We start from the raw sequence: 25,886 nt of genomic DNA on the forward strand, positions 1-25,886 counted from the left end.
GTGTTCTTTGTAAAACATTTATATCGACACCCAGTTTTAGGAACTAAAACCCTTGTATAAATTTGTATTACTATTCTAAAAAAAAAAAAATTGTATTACTATTCTAGAAAGGAGAGTGCCGTTTTTCAGGGGACTGTATTCCACTTGGTCTGTCTCTGAGGCCTATTAACCAATAAAACCGTTCTATTCTGCTGCTCTGGGACATAAGCAACAACGAAAAGGAGTAATGACCTTAGACCATAAATAAGTTGTCAGGACAGCCAAGGGGACGAAGGAGAGACGATTAGCGCCAAGACTCGGATTCCTCCCAGCGACCGGCGGCAGAAGGGGCGGAGCACGTTTCCGGCGAGGCGCTGGAGGCGGGGCGCGGGGGCTCGGGGGGTGGGTCTCCCGGGAGCTGCGGAGACAACCTGCGCAGGGAACGCCGGGCATGTACGCAGACTCAGTCGGCCGCCGGGAGGGAGCGACCTAGCGGGCGGTCGGGAAGAGCGCTGACCGGTCACCGGCTGTGAGCACGATGAGACCCGGAGAGGAGAGGCCGGTGGAGGGGGGCGCCTGCGCCGCCGTCTTCGAGGTGGAGCTGCTGAAGCTGCGCGCGGCGGAGTGCATCGACGAGGCGGCCGAGCGCCTGGGGGCCCTGAGCCGCGCGATCTGGAGCGAGCCCGAGCTGGCCTACGAGGAGCACCATGCCCACGACGTGCTGACGCGCTTCTTCCAGAGCGAGCGCCCGGCCGCGTCGTGGGTGGTGCAGCCGCACTACCAGCTGGTCACGGCCTTCCGTGCCGAGTGGGGGCCGCCGCGGGGCTGGGCGGCGCCGAGCCCGCTGCACCTGGGCTTCCTCTGCGAGTACGACGCGCTGCCAGGCATCGGGCACGCCTGCGGCCACAACCTGATCGCCGAGGTCGGGGCGGCGGCCGCGCTGGGCGTCAAGGGGGCCCTGGAGAGCCTCCCTGGGCCGCCTCTGCCAGTGAAGGTGAGGTGGGGCGCGGGCTTGGGATTCCCATCGCCAGCCCAGGCCGGGACCGACCCGAGAAGGGCGGGAGCCGGCGCTTCCCGTGCGCCTCCGTCCCTTCCCACCCCGGGGCAGGTGTAGGGGACAGCACTCGACGTCCTGGCTTTTTCTAGTAGGCAGAACCCCTGGATCAAAGTCAGTAGTGCATGAGTTGCCGACCTAGCGACATTTTGCAGATTTTTGCTTTTTCTCTCCTGCGTAGTTGTAAACAATTGAGTGAACTCTCTCCCTTAGGAAAGGACTTAGAACCAAGCCTGGTTTTCGTGATGGCTTGTTTTTGGTAACGGGCAATCGCAATTTGCTGACAAGGTTGTGCAATCTCTGGGAGGTAGTTATAGGGATACCTGTAGACCCTCTTCGTTAGCCTCCAAAAAATCTTTTGTTTGTGGCAGTCCTAGGAGCTGTTGTGATTAGAATCATTGGAATTTGGATAGGAAATGTTCAGTCGTTAGAACTACAGAACCTCTAGAAGTATACAAAAAATGGGAAGAGAGTGAACATTAACTACATGATCCTTAAGTCTTAAAGTTTATTTCGCGATTTTAAGATATAGCTCGATCCTTTAAACGGGGAAGTGTTTATGTTAGCCACAGGACAAGTTTAACCTTGTGTTATGTTACTCTGTTTTTCCAGGTGGTATATTCTTTCTGTGGGCTAAGATTGAATCACCACTGCTCAGGTTAAGGGGAAGACTAATGTTATATTTTAATATTCTTTAGCCCATTTTTTCCAGTGTCAGTAACCTTTCTCTTTTATCCTTACAGTTCCATCTTTTGTGGCTTTTTCTCTTTAGCTGCCTTCTCTTTTCTGCCTCTGGGCCTTGTTTTTCATCTGGCTAGGTTTTTGTTTTGTTTGGGGGAGGAGATGTCCTTTGCCATTGCATGAAGCACTGGAGAGATTTAGCTTTAACCAGGTTTATGAAAGGTTCAGAGAAGTCAACAAGATTTAACCTGAAAAGTCATCAGATTTCATGAGTCAAGGGTTAAGAATAAAAAGCAGTTTAAGAGTTTGGGTGCTTTATAACTTCTGACTAAAGCAAGACTTTGGGAAATACACACACTTCTGATTTTGAATGGTAATACTCAGTTTTAGTAAGGTTATCTGTCTTATCTGAAAATGGAATTTATGTTGATTCTCTTTGCAAGCCAAGAACTTTTCCAACTTGTTTCATTGTGTTCTTATACGTGACCTTGAAAGTATATTAGTTGTTTATAATTTTTCTTTGCTTTTAAAAATTGTTTGAAGAAGTTAAGTTTAAATATCAAAGTAAAATGTTTATTCTGTAAAGTTCTCTTTTGTTTAATTAGGTGTTTGGTGACCAATAAATCTGCCTGGTTGAGCTGGTGGAATCGAATTAGTAAGTTTGTGTAATAGTTGGCCGTTTCTAACCGTGGTATTAAGATTTATTCAATGCTTTTCATAAAGGATGAATGCGTTAAGACCTTCTAAAGAGGTAGTTTGGTAAGGAAACAGAGTTCGGGCCTGAAGGTCAGGGTATCTAATCCCAGCTCTGCTTTAAGCCTTGCTCTGTGATCTGGGGCAAGACATTTCACTCCATGCCTCAAAACCACCCTTCCTAAAATGATGATACAGATCGCTCACCTACCTCACAGGGTTGTTGTGAGGATAACTAATAAGTAACTAGAAAGTTCCTTACCAGTAAAAGGCTTATGAATAATTATATACACATATACTAAAAGACAGTCAAAAATAAGCTTTAAGAAGTAAGTCCTAAATAATTTTGAGGAACTTAGTATATAGTACTTATCTCTTTTCATCTTTGACATTAGTTCTATAAAATTGTGTTATAAGATTGGGAAAAGTTTCCTACAGAGGCTTTAGTACATACTTTGAGCCAAATTGGTATAATAATGTCAATTGCAAGTTGTGGTGAATTTAGCATGGTAGATTTATGCCCACTGCCTTATTTGAGTCAGAGAACAAAACCTCTCTTCATAGTTTGATTTAGATTGTGAATACATATGCAAGGGAACCTGACTGATATTGCCTGCTAGGATTTTTTGTTGCTCTGACACAGGTATTTCTTTCTAGGTAATTGTTCTGGGAACCCCTGCAGAAGAAGATGGTGGTGGCAAAATTGATTTAATCGAAGCAGGGGCTTTTAAAAATCTTGATGTTGTTTTTATGGCCCATCCATCTCAAGAGAATGCTGCTTATCTACCTGATGTGGCTGAACATGAGTGAGTAATCAAGTTGAAATAAACTTCGTAGTGGAAAACAGGCTATTAGAATACTTTAGTGACTTAACTGGAGGCTAAAACTCGGTACTTCTGCATTTAAAAAGTAAATTGAAAAAAAACAGTAAATTGAAAGATAATGATGTGATATTTGATTTCCATTGAACGACATTTTGTAGGCCCCTTCTAATTGAGATTTAATATGGTGTTCATAATTGAACTGTTAAAATACTGCCTAAAAAGCGTAAGAATAGCAAACAATATGTTGACATGTATGTTCTATTTTGAATTGAGAGGAATCTGGTTTCTGGACAATGTCTGTCCTTTGATATGGAGTTGCATTTGCAGCTGAATAGATCTGCAAGAGACAGCTTTGTTAGTCTTGGGAAGAAAACACACTTCTCTAGTTTACTTATTTTGAGCTCTTTGCAAAAAGGATAAATTATGTTCCTGACGAAAAAATACAGAAACTGACTAGCTGTGGATTTGATTGGAATTTGCCAATATATCCTTTTCTGATTCGTCTGGTGCTGAAACTTTTTTTTTCTTTTTTATCTTTCTCTATGTTGAAAAGCTCACTTTTTTTGGTACCTAGGAGCATGCATCATTTAAGTGGTTTAAATTTTTTACATCAGAAATTTCAACCATAATATTTAATGGTCCAGTTAGGGGTCTGGTCCCAAGGAGCCATGGCTCAGCTGCTTGAGGAAGACCCCATGTTCTCCTCTACAGTAGCCTGGAAGTAATCGCAGAACCACCCCAGCAGTGCTTCTAGATTGTGTGTTCAGTTATCCTGCATTTCTCTGCATGCCTTGTTTTCAGAGGGTGACTATTTTAACTGTTCTGGTATTTTTGGTCTTATCACCAGGAATTGGTATTGTGACAGTAGGAAGAATCTTTCAACTTCCGTTTCAGGGATGCTGTACAGTAGTACACCTCTGGAAAACCTTAGAGGTTAGAAACCTCTGCCAATGCCTCTGGCTAGAAGGGACCAGTGGCTGCAGGCAGGCTTCCCAGTCCATTAGCCTTCTAGGATTTAGGTTTAGTTAGGCTTCTTGGCCTTGATTCTGAAGTCAGTCCATTGGGCCTCAGGCCTTTTCTTAATATCTGGCTTCTTAGATTTTTCATTTGCCAACTTTTAAGATGGAAAAGAGAGCAAGAACAAAAATTTAATTTAAAAAATTACTAATCTATTCATGCTAAAAATCTGTGACAATAAATAAGATAAAGCACTATGTCCCTATTAATCACCTTTTTTCACATCCAGTCCCTTTTCTAGAGATATATATTCTCCCAGGACTTTGGGGGTATATTTGTAGACATAAAATAGGTACATGTATAAATTAAATCTTAAAGGAGGATTTTCCCCCCTCTGAAATAGTCTGCTAAATATATTGTTGATCTGGCTCTTGCTTTTTAAAATTAAACAATGTGTCTTGAATATCATTCCATATCAGTTTTTTTTAAATGTTCTTTTTTTAAAAAATAAATTTATTTATTTATTTATTTTTGGCTGTGTTGGGTCTTCGTTTCTGTGCGAGGGCTTTCTCTAGTTGCAGCGAGTGGGGGCCCCTCTTCATCGCAGGCCTCTCACTATCGCGGCCTCTCTTGTTGTGGAGCACAGGGTCCAGATGCGCAGGCTCCGCAGTTGTGGCTCACGGGCCCAGTTGCTCCGCGGCATGTGGGATCTTCCCAGACCAGGGCTCGAACCTGTGTCCCCTGCATTGGCAGCCTGATTCTCAACCACTGCACCACCAGGGAAGCCCTTAAATGTGCTTTTTAAGCCTAAAATACTAATGCTGATATAAAACAGGCATTAACATTTGTTTTCCTGTAGTTGTGCTTTAATTGTACATAGATTTGAACCCTAGAAGAAATGGTGCTAGAGCCATTTTCATAAAGGACATCTTTTTCCATTTTATAATATTTATCACCAGTTTTGTTAAAATTCCAGTTTCTGAGTGATGGTGATAGATATAGATTGAGGAAATAACAAGTATCTTAAAATTTAAAATATATATTTGGATTTTGTTTTTTAAATAGAATGTTTGGAATCAGTAAAGAAATGCCATGAGCCTCCTGAATCTAGCTCATTAAAAAAAAAAAAAGTCTAGAGTGACTTTTTTTTTTTTTTTTTTTTTTTGCGGTACTTGGGCCTCTCACTGTTGTGGCCTCTCCCGTTGCGGAGCACAGGCTCCAGACGCGCAGACTCAGCGGCCATGGCTCACGGGCCTAGCCGCTCCACGGCACGTGGGATCTTCCCGGACCGGGGCACGAACCTGTGTCCCCCTGCATCGGCAGGCGGACTCTCAACCACTGCGCCACCAGGGAAGCCCTAGAGTGACTTTTTAATAATTTAAATGTGGGTACTATTAATCAGGCTTAAAAAGTGTTATCCAAACAAGTCACCATTATTAATTTTTTTTCTTTTGGAGTTATCAGACAAGGCCATGAGTCATGTGTTCAAAGAGTTAAAAAAACAAATGGAGGCAAGTCATCTTTATAAATAACTATTTAATATACAATTCTTTCTCTAAACCTTATTGTTTTTTATTGTATCTGAGTAGACTGGTATGAGAACTATTGGGAAGTGGAAAAACAATTTATAAAATTTTAAGGGGGATGTCCCTGGTGGTGCAGTGGTTAAGAATCCTCCTGCCAGTGCAGGGGACATGGGTTCGAGCCCTGGTCTGGGAAGATCCCACATGCCACGGAGCAACTAAGCCTGTGTGCCACAACTACTGAGCCTGCACTCTAGAGCCCATGAGCCACAACTACTGAACCTGAGTGCCACAACTACTGAAGCCCGCACGCCTAGAGCCCATGCTCCGCAATAAGAGAAACCACCACAATGAGAAGCCCGCGCACCGCAACAAAGAGTAGCGCCCACTCACCGCAACTAGAGAAGCACACGTGCAGCAACGAAGACCCAACCCAGACAGAAATATAATTAATTAATTAATTTTTAAAAAACTTTTAAGGTATTAGTGATACAGGTATTCTGGAACATTAATAAAATATTGGTCAGGAACAACTGACTTAACGCTAGAATATTTTATAATACTGTGAATATAATCTGATTTTTAGAGGTTGTCTTAACCCATTTCAAATGTCACCTTCTTTCCGTCTTTCCTTGACCTTTCCCCACCTTTAAGACAGAAAGAATTATTTGAGTTTTTGTAGACCTTTGATATAGAGCTATCACAGTACAGTGTAGAAGGAGACAGGAGCCATCTCTTTTGTAATTCCAGCACTTAATACAGTATTGCATTGTTCGTTTAAATTGAATTGTGTACAGATTTAATTTGTACAGGAGCTCGATTGAGCAAAGTTCTTTTTCTCTGTTTTTTTGGAATGCCTTCTTTGTGTTAGTCACTGTATTACATAATAATAAACTAAAACTAAGGTATGTAAATTGCTATATTATTGCTACAAATTAATTCAGCAGTGTGAATTAATTTTGAATAATAGTTGGGTAGTTCTAATTACTTGGATTTTCTTACTTTGGTGATATTGAAAAAAGTAATTCCGAATGATGTTTTATTTCCTAGTGTGACTGTGAAGTACTATGGAAAAGCATCTCATGCTGCTGCTTATCCCTGGGAAGGACTAAATGCATTAGATGCTGCTGTCCTTGCCTACAGCAATCTGTCTGTGTTAAGACAACAAATGAAACCTACCTGGAGAGTTCATGGTACGAATGTCAAATACTTTGGGTAATAGATGGCGCTTAATATATTTCAGTGCAATATTATTCCTTAATATTGGATTAAAAAAACATTTGGGAACATTTTATGTACTTTATGAATATTCCAAAATTTTTTAACATTTTCAGAAATTCCTGGGACAGGATACTAGATGTTCATTTATGTGTGGGTAAGAAGATAGTTAAGATTATTTGTGCATAAATAGAATGGTCATTTTGAATATTAGAAATAATGTTTTTATGTAAGGATCTATGTTCTTTCTGTGGATATTTGAAAGTTAGAACTTGATTTTTCAGTTATCCTCACTGTCTCTTAATATTCTGTGGGTATTTGAAAGTTAGAAGTTGATTTTTTCAGTTATCTTCACTGTCTCTTAATAACAAAATTTCATCATTTTCTCATTTAAAAAAAAGTGGTGGTTACTGGTTTTATGTACCCAAGTGCTATTAATCCTAAGTAACATCTTTTTAAATTATGTGTATCAACTTAATATATATACAGTAATAAAGTATTGTCTTGAAGGTACAGATTTATTTTTTAGTTTATTTCCTTATGATTTAAGAAATTATTATACTTTAAGGTCTGTTCTTTGCCTGATTTTGCTATAGTCTGAAATTAGTTTGTAACTGCACTTTTACCAATTTTCTACGTTAGTTTCTTTAAAAAGAATAAACAGGAATATGTAAAAAATATATTTTTTAAAACAGGTCATATAAAATAGGTTTTGCATACTTATTTTCATTATTATTTTGAATGGATACATCTTCCTTCTCAGTCTAGTTCCAAATAAATGCACTTGTTTTGACAGTGGTAGTATATTTTGTCATCTTTGACTTGCATTGGTTTCTTGTTGGCATGAAAATTATTCTCCCAGAGCCAAATGCTATTTAAAATGGGATTCCTGAGGTATGAGGGTAATTACAGAGGCTCATACCATTGGTTTTTTTCCTTATGTCAAAAGTTTATCAAAATGTACAACTGTAACAAAACACACTGAAATAAAAGTCTCTCCCAGAAGGCTTAAGATAGTTGTAAAAATTTGTAGCAGTTTCTTTATAGTCGGGAATCATAATTTCTTAACATCGTATAAATTCCTCAGACTAAAGTACATATAGACAGTTATTTTTTTTCCTATTAGCAAGAAAGTGTCACACTGTGCATAGAAACTTGTTGTATAACATCAAAATCTTTGGTTGGCATATATGTGACGCTAATAAGTTTAAATTATTTTTCTTTATGTATATATTGGCTGAAAAACTTTATGGGTGTATTTAAGCTTAAAGAAATGATCTCCAAGCTCCAAGCTCAATTCCAGTAATTTGGTTCTTTTTATAGGTATAATAAAAAATGGTGGTGTAAAACCCAATATCATTCCCTCTTATTCTGAACTAATCTATTACTTCCGTGCACCCTCAATGAAAGAACTTCCAGTTTTGACCAAAAAGGCAGAAGATTGCTTCAGAGCTGCAGCTTTGGCTACTGGGTGCACAGTAAGAACTTTTAAGAGTTAATCTAAGTTATAATCAGAAGTATATATGTGGGCCGGGGTTGTTTATATTAAGTTACATTTAGAACCTAATTTGTCTCCCTTTTATTTGGCAATCAGTGCCTTGAATATGCAAAACCAGTTGACTGAATAGTTGATGTGAAAATCTTTCATTCTTATTTATTTTACTCAGTGTCTGCATAGGGAAGACTGCAGTCGTCTTATTACACAGGACTTAGAATAACTGATATTGCTGAGCTAGACTCCCTGCCTTTTTGCAAGTTATATTTTTCCTTACTGGCAGTTATGCTTTTGGAAATGCTGTATATAGTTCCTGTAAAGGGAGCTTTATGGCAAAATCAGCCAAACCTATTTTTGGTGAAGTCACAGGTGTGTGTAATAGTGATATAAATACTTATGGCTTGCTGGAATGAAAGTTAAAATAGACACAGTAGTCAAGAGGTTTTGTTTATTTGACTCATAAAGTCGGCAACGTTTATGTACTAATCATATAGGGCCTACAGTGGGATGAGAAGCTCCAGCACTGCATAAATCTTGCCCTGGGGCAAGCCTGTAGTCTGGTTGGAGAGAGATAAGATCTGGATTTGTGCCTCTCAGCCTCACTGATTCTGTAACTTTTGGAAATGTTATTTAATATCTCTGGGCCTCCATTTTTTCTTGAAAAATGGAGATAATGATATAATCTATCTTAGGGTTCTTATGAGAATTAAATGGCATAATGTTTGTGAAGAGTTAGGGCCAACACCTCATACCTTATTTTTTTCTGCCCTCAGTAGACTGGAGATATATGATTTATTCAGATAGTAAGAGTGATTCTAAGACAGTATATGTTAAGTGTCCAAAGAGTAAAAATTTAAGCATTCATCCCTTATTCATTTATAATTATAGATATTTAAAATATTTATAACATAAAACATGAACTATTATCACTAGCTAATACCCCAAGGTATAATATTGCCTTATAATAATGTTCATTGTAATTAGATTTGAGTCTATATAGAACTGAGATAAAATTGACATACAGCACTGTATAGGTTTAAGGTATACAACATAATGCTCTGACTTACATACATCATGAAATAGATTATCACAATAAGTTTAGTGAACATCCATCATGTCACATAGGTACAACATTAAAGAAATGGAAAAGAAATTTTTTTCCTTTATGATGAGAACTCTTAGAACTTACCCTAACTTTCATGGATAATGTACAGCAGTGTTAATTATCTTTATCATGTTGTACTTACATCCCTAGTACTTACTTACCTTATAACTGGCAGCTTGTACCTTTTGCCTAATTCCCCCTCCCGCCAGCACCTGACTCTGGAAGCCGTAAATCTGATCTATTTTTCTGTGAGTTTGCTTGTTTTTGAAGTATAATTGACCTACAACACTATGTTAGCTCCTGGTATACAACATAATGATTTCATAGTTCTATTCATTTCAAAATGACCACCATGATAAGTCTAGTTGTCATCTGTCACCATACAAAGATATTACAGAATTATTGACTGTATTCTCCACACTGTACATTTCATACCTGTGACTCATTTATTTTGTACTGAATGTTTGTAATCTCCCTCACCTACTACTCTTTTTTCCCAAACCCCCTTCCCTCTGGCAACAACCTGTTTGTTCTCCTTATGACCCTGTTTCTGTTTAGTTATAGTTGTCCATTTGTTTTGTTTTTTAGATTCCACATGTAAGTGAAATCATACAGTATTTGTCTTTCTTTGTCTGACTTATTTCACTTAACATAATACCCTGTAGGTCCATCCATGTTTTTGCAAATGGCAATGTTTCATTCTTTTTATACAGCTGATTAATATTCCATTGTATATATTTATACCTTTAGCTGTTGTTTTTATGTTCCATCTGTTGATGGACACGTAGACTGCTTCCATATCTTGGCTATTGTAGATAACGCTGTAGTGAACATAGGGGTGCATATATCTTTTCGAATTAGCGTTTTTATTTTCTTCACACACCCAGAAGTGGAATAGCTAGAGAGTATGGTAGTTCTATTTTTAATTTTTTGAGGAATCTCCATAGTGTTTTCCATAGTGGTTGTACCAATGTAGATTCCCACCAGTAGTGCACAAGGGTTCCCTTCTCTCCACATCCTCACCAACACATATTTGTTGTCTTTTTTGATAATAGCCATTCTGACAGATGTGAGGTGCTATTTCATTGTGGTTTTGACTTGCATTTCCCTAATGATTAGTGATGTCGAGCATCTTTTCATGTGCCTGTTCCTGTCTGTATGTCTTCTGTAGAAAAATGTCTGTTCAGGTTCTCTGCCCATTTTTTAATGAAGCTGTTTGGTTTTCTGCTATTGAGTTGTATGAATTCTTTGTATAGATTGGATATTAACCCCTTGTTGGATCTATTGTTTGCAAACATCTTCTCCCGTTCAGTTGTGGCCTTCTTATTTTATTGATGGTAACCTTCACTGTTCAAAAGCCTTTTAGTTTGATGTAGTCCCATTCATTTATTTTTACTTTTTTTTCCCTTGCCTGAAGAGACATATTCAAAAAAAAAATTGCTAAGTCTGATGTCAAAGAGCGAACTGCCTATGTTTTCTTCTAGGATTTTTATGGTTTTGGGTCTTACATTTAAATCTTTAATCCATTTTGAGTTTATTTTTGTATATGGTGTGAGAAAGTAGTCCAGTTTAACTCTTTTGCATGTGGCTGTTCAGTTTTCCAAACGCCACTTATGGAAAGACTGTCTTTTCTTCATTGTATATTCTTGCTTCCTTTTTTGTAGATTAATTGAGCAGAGGTGCATGGGTTTATTTCTGGGCTGTCTGTTCTGTTCCATTGCTCTATGTATCTGTTTTTGTGCCAGTACCATACTGTTTTGATTACCATAGCTTTGTAGTATAGTTTGAAATCAGGGAGCATGATACCTCCTTTTGTTTTTCTTTCTTAAGATTGTTTTGGCTATTCAGGGTCTTTTGTGTTTCTTTACAAGTTTTAGAATTATTTGTTCTAGTTCTGTGAAAAATGCCGTTGGTATTTTTATAGGGATTGCAGTGAATCTGTAGATTTCCTTGGGTAGTATGGTCATTTTAACAATATTAATTCTTCCAAACCTTGAACATGGTATATCTTTTCATCTGTTTGTCTCATCTTCATTTGGTTTCATCAGTGTCTTATAGTTTTCCAAGTACAGGTCTTTTACTTCATTAGTTAGATTTATTCCTAGGTATCTTATTCTTTTTGATGAGATCATGAATGGGATTGTTTTCTTAATTTCTCTTTCTGATAGTTTATTGCTAGTGTATAGAAATGCAACAGATTTCTCTATATTAATTTTGTATCCTGCAACTTTACGATATTCGCTGATGAGTTCTAGTAGTTTTTTGGTGGTATCTTTAGGGTTTTCTATGTATAGCATCATGTCATCTGCAAACAGTTGACAGTTTTACTTCTTCCTTTCCAATTTGGATGCCTTTTATTTCTATTTTTTATCTGATTGCTGTGGCTAGGACTTCCAATACTAAGTTGAATAGAAGTGGGCAGAGTGGGCATCCCTGTCTTGTTCCTGATCTTAGAGGAAATGCTTTCAGCTTTTTACTGTTGATTAAGATGTTGGCTGTGGGCTTGTCGTATATGACTTTTTTTTAATTATTAATTTTTATTGGAGTATAGTTGCTTTACAATGTTATGTTAGTTTCTGCTGTACAGCAAAGTGAATCAGTTATACGTATACATATATCTCCTCTTTTTTAGAGTTCCTTCCCATTTAGGTCACGACAGAGCATTGAGTAGAGTTCCTTGTGCTATACAGTAGGTTCTCATTAGTTACCTATTTTATATATAGTAGTGTATGTAAGTCAATCCCAATCTCCCAGTTCATCCCACCTCCCACTTCCCCCCTTGGTATCCATACATTTGTTCTCTACTTGTGTGTCTCTATTTCTGCTTGGCAAATGAGTTCATCTGTATCATTTTTCTAGATTCCACATATAAACAATATTACACGATATTTGTTTTTCTCTTTCTGACTTACTTCACTCTGTATGACAGTCTCTAGGTCCATCTATGTCTCTGCAAATGGCACAATTTCATTTCTTTTTATGGCTGAGTAATATTCCATTTTATATATGTGCCACATCTTCTTTATCCGTTCCTCTGTTGATGGACATTTAGGTGGCTTTCACATCCTGGCTGCTGTAAATTGTGCTTCAGTGAACATTGGGGTGCAGGTGTATTTTTGAGTTACAGTTTTCTCTAGGTATATGCCCAGGAGTGGGGTTACTGGGTCATATGGTAGTTCTGTTTTTAGCATTTTGAGGGACCTCCATACTGTTCTCCACAGTGGCTGTACCAGTTTACATTCCCACCAACAGTGTAGGAGGGTTCCCTTCTCTCCACACTCTCTCCAGCATTTATTGTTTGTAGATATTTTGATGATGGCCATTCTGACTGGTGTGAGGTGATACCTCATTGTAGTTTTGATATGCATTTGTCTAATAATTAGTGATGTTGAGCATGTTTTCATATATTTGTTGGCCATCTATATGTCTTCTTTGGAGAAATGTCTATTTAGGTCTTCCACCCATGTTTTGATTTTTTTTTTTGATATTGAGCTGCATGAACTGTTTGTACATTTTGGAGATTAATCTCTTGTCGGTTGTTTCATTTGCAAATATTTTCTCCCAGTCTGAGTGTTGTCTTTTCGTTTTGTTTATGGTTTCCTTTGCTTTGCAAAAGCTTTTAAGTTTAATTAGGTCCCATTTGTTTATTTTTGGTTTTATTTTCATTACTGTAGGAGTTAGGTCAAAAAAGACTTTGCTGCAATTTATGTCAAAGAGTGTTCTGCCTATGTTTTCCTCTAAGAGTGTCTGGCCTTACATTTAGGTCTTTAATCCATTTTGAGTTTGTTTATTCTTTTATGTGTAGCTGTTCAGTTTCCCAGCACTATTTATTGAAAGACTGTCTTTTCTCCATTGTATATTTTTGCTTCCTCTCTCATAGATTAGGTGACCATAATTAGGTGTGTGGGTTTATCTCTGGGCTCTCTATCCTGTTCATTGATCTATATTTCTGTTTGACTTTTGTTATTGAGGTACGTTCCCTCTACACCTCCTTTGTGGAGAGGTTTTTGTTTGTTTGTTTTAATTTATTTATTTATTTTATTTTTGGCTGTGTTGATTCTTCATTACTGCGTGCAGGCTTTCTCCAGTTGCGGTGAGCGGGAGCCACTCTTTGCCATGGTGTGTGGGCTTCTCATTGCAGTGGCTTCTGTCATTGCGGAGCACGGGCTCTAGGCACGCGGGCTCAGTATTTGTGGCACATGGGCTCAGTAGTTGTGGCTCGCAGGCTCTAGAGCACAGGCTCAGTAGTTGTGGTGCACGGGCTTAGTTGCTCCGTGGCAGGTGGGATCTTCCTGGACCAGGGCTTGAACCCATGTCCCCTGCATTGGCAGGTGGATTCCTAACCACTGCGCCACCAGGAAAGTCCCTGAGAGTTTTTATCATAAAGGGATGTTGAATTTTGTCAGAAGCTTTTTCTGCATCTACTGAAATGATCATATGATTTTTATTCTTCAATTTATTAATGTGGTGTATCACATTGATTAATTTGTGGATATTGAACCATTCTTGTTGCATCCCTGGGATAAATTGCACTTGATTGTAGTATATAATCCTTTTAATGTACTGTTGAATTCAGTTTGCTGATATTTTGCTGAGGATTTTTGCATCTATGTTATCAGTGATACTGTCCCATAATTTCATTTTTTGTGACATCTTTGTCTTGTTTTGGTGTCAAAGCGATACTGGCTTTATAGAATGAGTTTGGAAGTGTTCCTTCCCTGCAACTTTTTGGAATAGTTTGAGGATAGGTATTGACTCTTTTCTAAATTGTTTGGTAGAATTCACTTGTGAAGTCACATGATCCTGGACTTCTGTTTATTAGAAGTTCTTTTCATTAGTGATTCATTTTGTGAATTTCATTACTGGTAATTGGACTGTTCGTATTTTCTGTTTCTTCCTGTTTCAGTCTTGGGAGATGGTACATTTCTAGGAATCTGATTATTTCTTCTAGGTTGTCCACTTTACTGGCATATAATTGTTCATAGTAATCTCTTGGGATCCTTTTGTTTTTCTGTGGTGTCATTTGTAACTTTTCCTTTTTCATTTCTGATTTTAGTGATTTGGGCCCTCTCTTTTTTCCTTGATGAGTCTGGCTAAAGATTTGTCAATTTTATTTATCTTTTCAAAGAACCAGCTCTTAGTTTCTATACTTTCTGTTGTTTTTTACGCTCTATTTCGTTTATTTCTTCTCTGATCTTTATGATTTCTTTCCTTCTACTAACTTCAGGTTTTGTTTGTTCTTTTCTAGTTCCTTTAGGTGTAAGGTTAGATTGTTTATTTGAGATTTTTCTTGTTTCCTGAGCTAAGCTTGTATTGCTATAAACTTCTCTCTCTGAACAGATTTTGCTGCATCTCATGGATTTTGCATTGTTGTGTTTCCATTTTCATTTGTCTCCAGGTATTTTTATTTCCTCTTTGACTTATTTAGTGACCCATTGGTTGTTTAGGAGCATTGTTTAGCTTCCACACATTTGTGATTTTTGCAGTTTTTTTCTTGTAGTTGATTTCTAGTCTCATGTGTGGTCAGAAAAGATGCTTCATATGATTTCAGTCTTCTTAAATTTACTGAGACTTGTTATGTGGTCTAGCATGTTACCTGTCCTGGAGAATGTTGTATGTATCCTTGAAAAGAATGTGTATTCTGCTGCTTTTGGATGGAATGTTCTATATATATCTGTTAAGTCCATCTGGCCTTAATGTGTCATCTAAGGCTACTGTTTCCTTATTGGTTTTCTGTTTGGATGATCTATTCCTTGATGTAAGTAGGGTGTTAGTGTGTTACAGTCAGTTTCTCCCTATATGTTAGCTAATATTTGCTTTATGTATTTTGGTGTTCCACATGTTGGGTGCATGTATATTTATAAATATTATATCTTCTTGTTGGATTGACCTCTTGATCATTGTGTAATGTCCTTCTTTGTCTCTTGTTACAGTCTTGTTTTAAAGTCTGTTTAGTCTGAGTATTGCTCAGTATTGCTATCCTGTATTGCCAGTATTGCTATCCTGGCTTTCTTTTCATTTCCATTTGCATGGAAATGCCTTTTTCCATCCCTTCACTTTCAGTCTGTCTGTGTCTTTAGATCTGAAATGAGTCTCTTGTAGGCAGCATATATATGGGTCTTGTTTTTGTATCCATTCAACCACTCTGTGTCCTTTTTTTTTTTTTCAGCCACGCCATGTGGCTTGCAGGATCTTAGTTCCCTGACCAGGGATTGACCCTGGGTCCCAGCAGTGAAAGCAATGAGTCCTAACCACTGGACCACCAGGGAATTCCCCATATTTGGATTCTTCTCTCTTTTTTTGTATATGTATCTATTATAGACTTTTGGTTTGTGGTTTCCATGAGGTTTATAAATAGCAATCTATATACATTTGTGGTTATTTTAAGTTACTGATCTCTTAAGTTTGAATGCATTTTAACAACCCTGTGTTTTTATTCCTTCACCTCACCTTTACTGTTTTTGATATCATATTTTACACACCCTTTTCTTCTGTGTATCCCTAAACTCCTTATTATAGTATTATCAGCTATAGATGCTGATATAGATGCTGTGTGGCGGATATAGATGCTGTGTGGCGAGAAGTCCTTTTAACGTTTCTCGTAAAACTGATTTTGTGATGCTGAACTCTTAACTTTTGCTTGTCTGTAAAACTTTTGATCTCTCCTTCAAATGAATGAAAGTGTTGTCAGGTAGAGTATTCTTGGTTGTAGGTTTTTCCCTTCCATCACTTTAAGGATTGATATATTGTGCTATTCCCTTCTGGCCTGCAGAGCTTCTGCTGAAAAGTCAGCTGATAACCTTATGGGAACTCCTTTGTACGGAACTTGTTGTTTTCTTCTTTCTGCTTTTTATATTCTCTCTTCATCTTTTAAATTTTTTTAAAATTTATTTATTTTATTTATTTATTTTTGGCTGTGTTGGGTCTTCATTGCTGTGCACGGGCTTTCTCTAGTTGTAGCGAGCGGGGGCTACTCTTCATTGAGGTGTGCAGGCTTCTCATTGCGGTGGCTTCTCTTGTTGCGGAGCACTGGCTCTAGGCATGTGGTCTTCAGTAGTTGTGGTGCAAAGGCTCAGTAGTTGTGGCTTGCAGGCTCTAGAGCGCAGGCTCAGTAGTTGTGGCGCACAGGCTTAGTTGCTCTGCGGCATGTGGGATCTTCCCAGACCAGGGTTCGAACCCATGTCCTCTGCCTTGGCAGGTGGATTCTTAACCACTGCCACCAGGGAAGCCCCTCTCTCTTTATCTTTAATTTTTGCCGTTTAAGGACAGCATGATCCTCTTTGGGTTGATCCTATTTGGGATTCTCTGTGTTTCCTGGACTAGATGTCTGTTTCCTTTCCCAGGTTAGGGAAGTTTTCAGTTATTATGTCTTCAAATATGTTCTCTGCTCCTTTTTCTCTCTCTTCTCCTTCTGGGACCCTGATAATATGAATGTTAGTACTCTTGATGTTGTCCCAGAGGACTCTTAAACTGTCTTCATTTTTAAAAATTGATTTTTCTTTTTTCTCTTCAGCTTGAGTGATTTTCACTACTCTGTCTTCCAGTTTGCTGGTCCATTCGTCTATATCGTCTAATCTACTATTGATTCCTTCTAGTGTATTTCATATTTCAGTTATTGTATTCTTTAGCTCTGATTCTTTTTTATGTTTTCTAACTCTTTGTTAAAAACTTCTGACTCCTCACTCTGTTCATCCATTCTTCTGAGTTTTTTGAGCATCTTTATGATTGTTACCTTAAACATCTTATCAGATCGATTGCTTATCTCCTCTTCTCCTATACTTTAAATAGTCTTTTAATAATTTTTTATGTTTTGGCTGACTTGTAGTATCTACTTAGGTTGTCATTGTTTCTAACTTAGATGTTGCTAAAAGTAGAATATTATCTCTGCCATTTTATAATTGGTTTCTGCTAATGCTATTGGGATTATCTTTAGTTTGTGGGAGTATTGCCCATTTTTGATTTAGTCAAATCTAAATCTGTAAATCCTCTTAACTGGGCACATATAAACTGCTTCTGTATTTTCATGCACCGAAATTAATAAATGAGGACCATAGTCAACCCTTCTGCATTGTGAATCTTCTGTCTTGCTCAGGATATGTTATACCTTTCAGACCTGGCAGTGGTGTCAGTGTCAGTTTGTATATTGAAAATTGGTAAATCTTGATTTCTTTCTTTTAGAGGCTATAGCCTATGGCAGTATTTCTTAAGTATGTGATTTTGGGACCACATGCATCAAAATTACTTGGGGGTGCTGGCTAAAATGGAGACTCCTGGCCTCTCCCACACCCTGTTTAGGGACTGAAGTTGATACTCACTGACTAGGTGACCTCATGTGCTTTGGTGCATATATAATGTAAAGGAGAGAGGGTCCTAGGAACTCCCATTATAGAAAAGCATACTTTTTTAAGGTAAAAGATTTGAGTTTATATCCTGAAGGGGAGGTGCCTCCTCTTAAACCTCTTTCTGTTAGAGAACTATTGCTGGTTTGAAAATTAGATAGTGAATTTGAGTTTCTTAATTCAAAATTTGTTTTATAATTTTTTTATTAGGTAGAAATTGAAGGTGGAGCACATGATTATTACAATGTTCTTCCCAATAAGAGCCTGTGGAAAGCTTATATTGAAAATGGAAAAAAGCTGGGAATAGACTTCATTTCAGAAGATGCAATGTTGAATGGCCCTTCAGGTGATTAAGTTCTTTCAAACATATCATATGCTATTTGAGGAAGGGAAGTACCACCCATGGTTAAATGGTTTTGTTTAACAGCTTTCGAGGTTGGGGGAGGTATTGCTCCTGATTTTTAATGAGTTTTTTCGCAAACTTAATGGGTAGGGGAAAGACACTAATGCACCCCTCAGTGAATGTAGAATGTCAAGTGAACAGATTTGTTTTTAGAAATAGCCAACATACTCTTTGCTTTATATTCTAAATATTTCTAGTGTTTAAATTTGCTTAGTTCTAATTTTTAAGTAAGCTACTTAAAGGGGAAATAGAATTTTAATTCATCTCCAGTCATCAGTACACAGGTTACTAAGGACTTAGTTATATGGGGGCATTTTCAGTTTCTGAGGAGTAACAAACAGTTATTAGAATTTAAATAATCATAAGCATATCAGGTTATTTTAGGTTTTTTTCCTTTTAAGAGCATTATTACGTTTGCATGTTAGAAAAGCCTCTCTTAAAATATAATAATAAATGTTGATGAAATAGACTCAGAGGGGCTTGGAGATAAAAACAGGGTGTTGATGTCATTCAGTGAGATAAAGAGTTCAAGAGAAAGAGCAGGCTGGAGTATGGTGGGTTGGTATTAATTATTAGTTTGTTAAATTTGAGGTGTTCACAGGACTTCTAAGGAAAGCCGTCCAGTAGCCTGTTCCAAAAGTTGTTTGGGTGGAGACTTGAGGGGTTGTCAATACACGAGAGGTGATTGAAAACATAGGTTTCAATGTGGATGAGGTTGCCCAAGTACACAGGAGGAGGAGTAGCCCAGAGATGAAACCCTAGGGATCACCAGTACTCAGGTGACAGGTGAAGGAAAGTGACTAGAGAGGGAGACGGAGGAAGCCAGACAGTCAGGAGAGTGGAGTCATGGAAACCAAAAGAGTAGAGAGTTTCTAGAAAGGAAGGAGCAGTAAATCATGTCAGGTGCTATAGAGATTAAGATAAGTGTGCTTTAGCGTCCATTGGACTAGCAATTAGAAATTCATGGTTTGTCTTACCTTTCCAAGGATCTACTGATTTTGGAAATGTTACTTTTGTGGTTCCTGGGATTCATCCATATTTTTACATTGGCTCTAATGCCTTGAATCATACAGAACAATATACTGAAGCTGCAGGTAAGTGTTATTACAAGTGAATGTTTTGGCATATACTCTTTTCGTAGTAGTAGTTGCCTCTCTAACTGTTTAGGTTAGCCTGTTATTACTTCTTTACCTAACAACACCTCAGGAAATACTATATTGTGGTGGGCAGTTGGAGAGGCAATTTAGATATTGAAAGCTAACCAGAAAACTAATAAAGTAATTGTAATACGTATGAGGTTATCTTTATTCATTTTATCTACCTTTTAGGATCACAAGAAGCTCAGTTCTACACTTTGAGAACGGCCAAAGCTCTGGCAATGACTGCATTGGATGTTATTTTTAAACCAGAGCTGCTAGAAAGAATCAGAGAGGATTTTAAATTGAAACTTCAAGAAGAAGAGTTTTTAAATACAGTAGAATAAAAGGAAGATTTAGGAGCCACTCACGGATCATGAAGAAGTGATGATTTTCCTCTTTAATCTTTTTTAATGAGGGAGGAGGGCATGGCTTGTTTTTCAGTCTTAAGGGAGTCATATTCCCCTTACCTGAAAAGTGAGGACACGATGTGGAGAAAACACATTACCTCATATCTAGAGTGAAAATTTCACAAATCTGTATATGATGGAATTGTGACATTTCAGGGCTGGTATGTAATGGCATTTCATAAAGAACCTGGATGACACATGGTTTATCAGTGATAACATTTTATCAATCCATATGTTGTGTGAGTGTATTTTGAAAGATCCAAGAGATTTCAAGCCTTATATCCAGAATTGCCACATGAAAGATTTTTTTTGATATAGGGTGGTAACATTGTTCTATAAAGTTGCTTTAAAATTCAAGTTCTAACTTTAGGGAAGGTTCATTTGGAATATCTGACTATATCTGTTTTGGTTTAGAGAATTTCTTCATTGACAATAAAAGTATGCTTTTTATCAGAAATGCTGTGGGGAAACAACTAGAAACTCAGGTACAAAGAATAAGCTTTTGTTTTACCAGTTGAAGGAAAATGAAAATGTTCTTTTTTATATATACTTTACTCTGAGAGGTGGCATTAAAGTGCTATTCCTCATTCCATATTTCAGTAATAGAAAAAATGGTAAATGGATAGGATTAGACTCTTCCTGTAAGGTGTTTGCTTGGTAGCCCCATGTGTTCCAGAGGAACTTAATTAGAGGAGTGATGTCTGCTTATCTTGAATGTTAATGCCATATAACTGATCCCCTCCACCTAGCAGGCCTATTCAGGTTTCTTCTCAGAAGCTAGCCTGTCCAGCTTGAGTAAACTCAGCAGTTTATTAAATTTAGGGGACAGAATTCTAAGCCTCCTTAAGCCCCATGCTAGTTCAATATAAACTAAAAAGTATTGTAAGTTTTTCCTGATGTGACTTTCTTGAACACGATAAGAGAATGTGAAACAAGTATCCGGTAAAACGAATATTTTACGCTGTGAATATAGTAAAGGTCCAGTAGACTTTATTTTAAAGGGAGTCCTCAAGTTTGAGTGTAAGCATTCCAGAAATGGAAGGGGAAGGAGGGAAAAGTGAGCATTTGGCCTCTGCTGTAAGCAAGTCACTTGGGTGCTCTGTGCCTTCAGCTCCTCATTTGGAAAGTTAGATTAGATCCCTCATCCTTACAGTCCTTTAAACCTCTAATTCCTATTCTACCTGAAATTATTTAAAGTTGAAACAAGGAGAAGGGAATTTGGGTGGAGAGTTAGTAGTTGAGAATTGCTTTTCTTCTGTATCAGAGGTCTGCAGACTGCGGCCTGATTTGGCAAGCAGCCTGATTCTGTATGGCTAGCATGCTGGAAATGGCCTGTACATTTTTAAAGGGTTGTAGAAAAAAATAAAGCGTCAGAGACCAGATCGTGTGACCTGCGAAACCTAAAATATTTACAATCTGGCCCTTTGTAAGATAAAGTTTGCCAGCCCATCCTATGTAACAGTAAAATAAAAACTGTTTCTCTTTGACTACATCTTATAATCAGATCTCCTAGAAGAAAACTTGAAGCCTCTGAATTGAAAACATTAAGAAAGGGATTTAGACAGCAGTGCTGTGTTGACCATTATAATGCATCAGTGGTTTCTCTTCATTGAGGGTTCTGGCTCTTTCGAAGTTCGCTTTTTTTTAGCATTTACTTTGTTCTGGGATACAGGTACCCTGCTGCCTTAAGGCTGTCCTCTATGCAAGCTGCTCTTCTAACCCTTCACATCAGCTTTTAGAACATGATCCTCCATGACACTCTGATTATTTATAACCTCAAACAGGCATGGTTGGTATGTATTTTACAAACAGAAGAGGGATCAACAACGGCTTCACGCTGAGAATAGGATATGTCCAAGACCTCTGGTTTATAAAAACAGAATTAGTTTCCTAATTATCAATTTAATACATTTCTCAACTACAAGCTTCAAATTCCTTATATAAATCCTGCACTCTAAGGAATGTGGTTTTATTTTCTAAAGCCTCCCTAAAATTCTAGAACAGTGATTGTTAACTGGTGTCCTGACACACTGATATTCTCCTGTCTCTTGTGAACTGTCACAAGTTTCTTGTTACTCATACAAAGTATTTGTGATGAATTTACTTTTTAAAAACGAATTAGAGAAAATGTCAGGTTAGCATTTTGTTGTTGCCGATTCACTTGTGTTCTGATAAGCATCCTGCATGAGAGGGCAAGGTGTCGAGTTGCTGCTGATGTGCAGGGGAGAGGTACAGTCTGTACCAGTGCTATCTGCCACAGCCCAGTCAGAGGAGGTAATGTTGACAATACTGCTAAGATTTCTGTCCCTTCGGAGTTTCTGTAAGATTTTTTTTTCCTTTCAACATTTAAAAAACTTGGTCAAAATATGGGATTACCCATTGAAATATGTCCTGGATTTATCATGTCAGAAAAGAGGTTGAAATGCTCCAGAGTCTATCTAGAAGTATATATTTTTTTCCCCAGATCTCACCTTGACATTTTACATTATTTTACTTTAAGTTATTTAATATAATTCAGACTTTTTAAATCCCTTTTTATATATCAGTGAAATAACTGAGCCATATTACACTGAAAAGTGTAAATAAATAACATAAATAAATGCTGAGTCAAAAAATCTGTCCAGAGGAACAATTGTAGCTAATCTTCACTCTGCCATTTGAATTTGGGAGACTACTTCATTTGTAATGGTAGTTTTTCCTTTTGGAACTAAGTTCTTTCTTTATCCTCATACTTCAGTGGCATGTTTGGAATGTGCTAAATTTTCATAAACATTAATACTTAGCTTAAATTATCATTATTGATTTGTCCTCATACTTTGGATTAAGTCTCCAAAGATTTTGGAAGATAAATGGGGAAGCACTCGATTACAGGAGAACAGTGTCACTTCTAGATAAAAAGGGTTATATATAGCTCTTTGACACATGAATAGGACTTTTTCAAAATTTTGTGTCTTGATTTTGAGGAAGGGGGCAACTAAGTTTTTCTCCCAGAATTAATTTGAAGGATGACACTTTACTGTCACTTGGATTCGGTGATTGTGTGTTATTCCTCCACTAGACTGTATGTTCTTTGAAGCCATTGTCTTCTCAATATGCTTAATTTCCTTCAAGTACACTAAAACCTGACTCATCTGGAAAAAAACAGGCCAAGCTGAGTTCATGTAAAGTTTAAAATAATATAATTTTTTAAATATGGAATTAGTTTCTGACCTCAACTAGAGATATAGGTGGACCTGCTTGAGGTATCTTTGTTTTTATGGAAAATGCTTTTATTACATGCCCTTTTTTTTTTTTTTTTTTTTTAACTTTCACTGTTCACAGGCCGAACGAAAGGCCTTTTCCTCAAATAGCAACTTTTGGCTATCTTTGTTAAATTAATAGACTTTAAAGGTATAATTCAAAATAATGGTTTAAATTTAATTACAGATTGAAAATGTTTTCTCTTTTGTGACTTAATTTTAAAAGCAGGCCTGACTTAATATGGGACCTGTATAAAACAGTTATACTGAACAATTATATTAGACTGAGTATAGCTAATATTTAGCTTGCCTCTTAAAATTATCAGACTGCTATTCAGTTTTAAAAACTACCCATAGTTTATGAACTACTCAGGAAGATTTTCCCTTTTAATTGCTTCTTCGTGTAGTACTCATAAGGGCTGGGGCATTTAGGATAAACTAGAACATTTTCATGTGTTTTATGAATACTTGTATAAACTGAAAGTGTTTTGATTTCCCACAATCCTCCAAAGGACTGTTTATTTGTTGATGAGTTGTGTTGATATTTTTGCTGTTACAATTTCAGCAATGGAGTTCAGTGAACGTTTGTCGAGGAGAGCCTACTTCTAAGCACTGGGGGGAAGACAAAGAGTAAGATATGGTCCATGCCCCAAAAAAACTTGTGGTTGGTGGTAAGTTCTCATAAGATTTGCTTCATCTGAGCACACTGGGATTGAGGGAACATCTGAAGGCTGCTGTCTTGGAAATTTTTGAGGAAGTGTTTCTAAAACACTTAAAAATACCTGAGTCATGTCAGTCTGTTTGAATAAAAGAAATCGATATGAAAAGTCTTTTCTTAAAAAATGATTGTCTTATTTTATAGTATATTCTTTTTAAAAAAACATTTCCGATAGCTGTGTTTTATACATTTCTTTTTATCTGAAGCATCTCTAGTCTTTTGGAAAATGTCCTACATAGTGCTAGCCTTCAAACTATCAAAGTAAATTTTCATTGTAAAATAAATTAATTGTCTTTGTGCCAGCTAGCAACTCTTTATAAGTCTGTAAGGTATGAAAAATTACATCTTTATTTTTTTTACATACTTCAAGCATTTTACAAACCAATTAAATAGTTGAGGATAGTGCATTTTGACATGTATAAAATAATTTTTTCAAGTAAGCAATCAGTCTCTACTACCATCAGATCATAGTCATTTTTAAAATATTTTAATACATACATATTAAAGTATGTATGAAAAAATCTAAAATGTTAATAAATATGTTTATCAAATAGCAATGGTCTTGGGGTTTTTTTCAACATAATTAAGGAGTTTTAAAAATATATGAAGATAAAGCACAGTTACCCAAATACAATGTGATATATTATATTCTCTTATGCATCAGTATTACAGATGTTGATTTGCTTTTAAACTTTAAATGTCGTATTATTTATATGAGAATTTTAAAAGAACAATTAAGTTCTTTTGTGTAAAAATAAATGTTTTACTAGTCTCGGATGCTGAAAAATGCCAATGCAAGTTTTACATGGTAAGAGGTAGGTACATAATTACAGTATTGAATTTTCTTTAAAAATTATTTTTCAACTTCAATACAAAGTAATTTCATGTAATAACTCAAATGCAGTAGAGCAGGTTTTTAGATTCTTAACAATGGCTAAAGAATAAGTGCCTCACGTAAGAAAAATTACAGGTGTCTGTGTTTTTTGGTTGAAACTTGCTTTCAAAATAGAGTTCAAGTCTGTTCTTTTTTTCCAGTGATTAAAATATAAGATTAGCTTTGGTTGGTTTAGTGGATAAAAGCGTCCAATCACCTTAAAATATAAACCTCAGAAATACAAAAGAATATCAGGTCAAGGTCTTAAATAGACAAGAATCTCATTTAGGTCAAAGACTAAGTAGACATTGCCCCACTGGGTAAACAATAAATTGCATTTGAGAGAGTTTGAACTTTTATCTATTTGTTGTGTCACTAATGCCTGACCATATTTTGTTTGGCTCAAGACAATGGAAAGCAGTTCAAAAACTTCATGTTTTCCCACTTGAGCTTAATTTATTCAAAGAATACCAAACCTTCTAGGTCCAAGCATTGTTGCTGCCTGTAAATGATACGGATTCAGGATTCACAACCACTTCATGCCTTGTCATCTGATCTGAGTCATTCCCTGTAGGAGGATCATGTGTTGTGTATGAGGACCTTAAAGAGTTTGATGTGAACCTAAGTACCCCTTGATTGTGAGTAAAGAGTTCAAGTTTGCTTATAGCTTGATAGAGGGGTAGGATGCCACCTTTGAAGAAGTAGACTTAGATGCAGTTGAAGCCTAAAGTTTTAAACTATTGTCCAAGCCCCATTAATCGCTGAAAGTGGTAATGGGTACTAAGTTATCGTTCAGCCTAATGTTTCTTTAGAGATGGAGCGGTTACCCATAGCAACTGTTTGGTATACCTCCCATTGTCTTTATTTTTATTTTTTTATAAATTTATTTATTTATTTTGGCTGCGTTGGGTCTTTGTTGCTGCGCATAGGCTTTCTCTGGTTGTGGCGAGTGGGGGCTACTCTTCGTTGTGGTGCACCGGCTTCTCGTTGCGGTGGCTTCTCTTGTTGTGGAGCATGGGCTCTAGGCGCACGGGCTTCAGTAGTTGCAGCATGTGGGCTCAGTAGTTGGGGCTCACGGGCTCTAGAGTGCAGGCTCAGTAGTTGTGGCACACGGGCTTAGTTGCTCCACGACATGTGGGATCCTCCCGGACCGGGGCTTGAACCTGTGTACCCTGTGTTGGCAGGCGGATTCTTAACCACTGCGCCACCAGGGAAGTCCTCCCATTGTCTTTAGAAAG

The 25,886-nt window shown here is 37.3% G+C and overlaps 1 protein-coding gene across 1 annotated transcript; it reads left to right on the forward strand.

Annotated features, from left to right (window-relative positions):
• Nucleotides 1-407: 407 nt before the first annotated feature.
• Nucleotides 408-24,320, forward strand: PM20D2 (peptidase M20 domain containing 2). The gene is made up of 7 exons (XM_030859489.3): nt 408-973; nt 3,065-3,213; nt 6,762-6,904; nt 8,253-8,407; nt 18,079-18,214; nt 19,258-19,365; nt 19,600-24,320. The coding sequence occupies exons 1-7, from the start codon at nt 518-520 to the stop codon at nt 19,752-19,754; spliced, it is 1,302 nt and encodes a 433-aa protein (XP_030715349.1). The 5' UTR covers nt 408-517; the 3' UTR covers nt 19,755-24,320.
• The last annotated feature ends 1,566 nt before the right edge of the window (nt 24,321-25,886 follow it).

The sequence above is a fragment of the Globicephala melas genome, chromosome 14 (assembly GCF_963455315.2).
Source record: "Globicephala melas chromosome 14, mGloMel1.2, whole genome shotgun sequence".
NCBI classification, from domain to species: Eukaryota; Metazoa; Chordata; class Mammalia; order Artiodactyla; family Delphinidae; genus Globicephala; species Globicephala melas.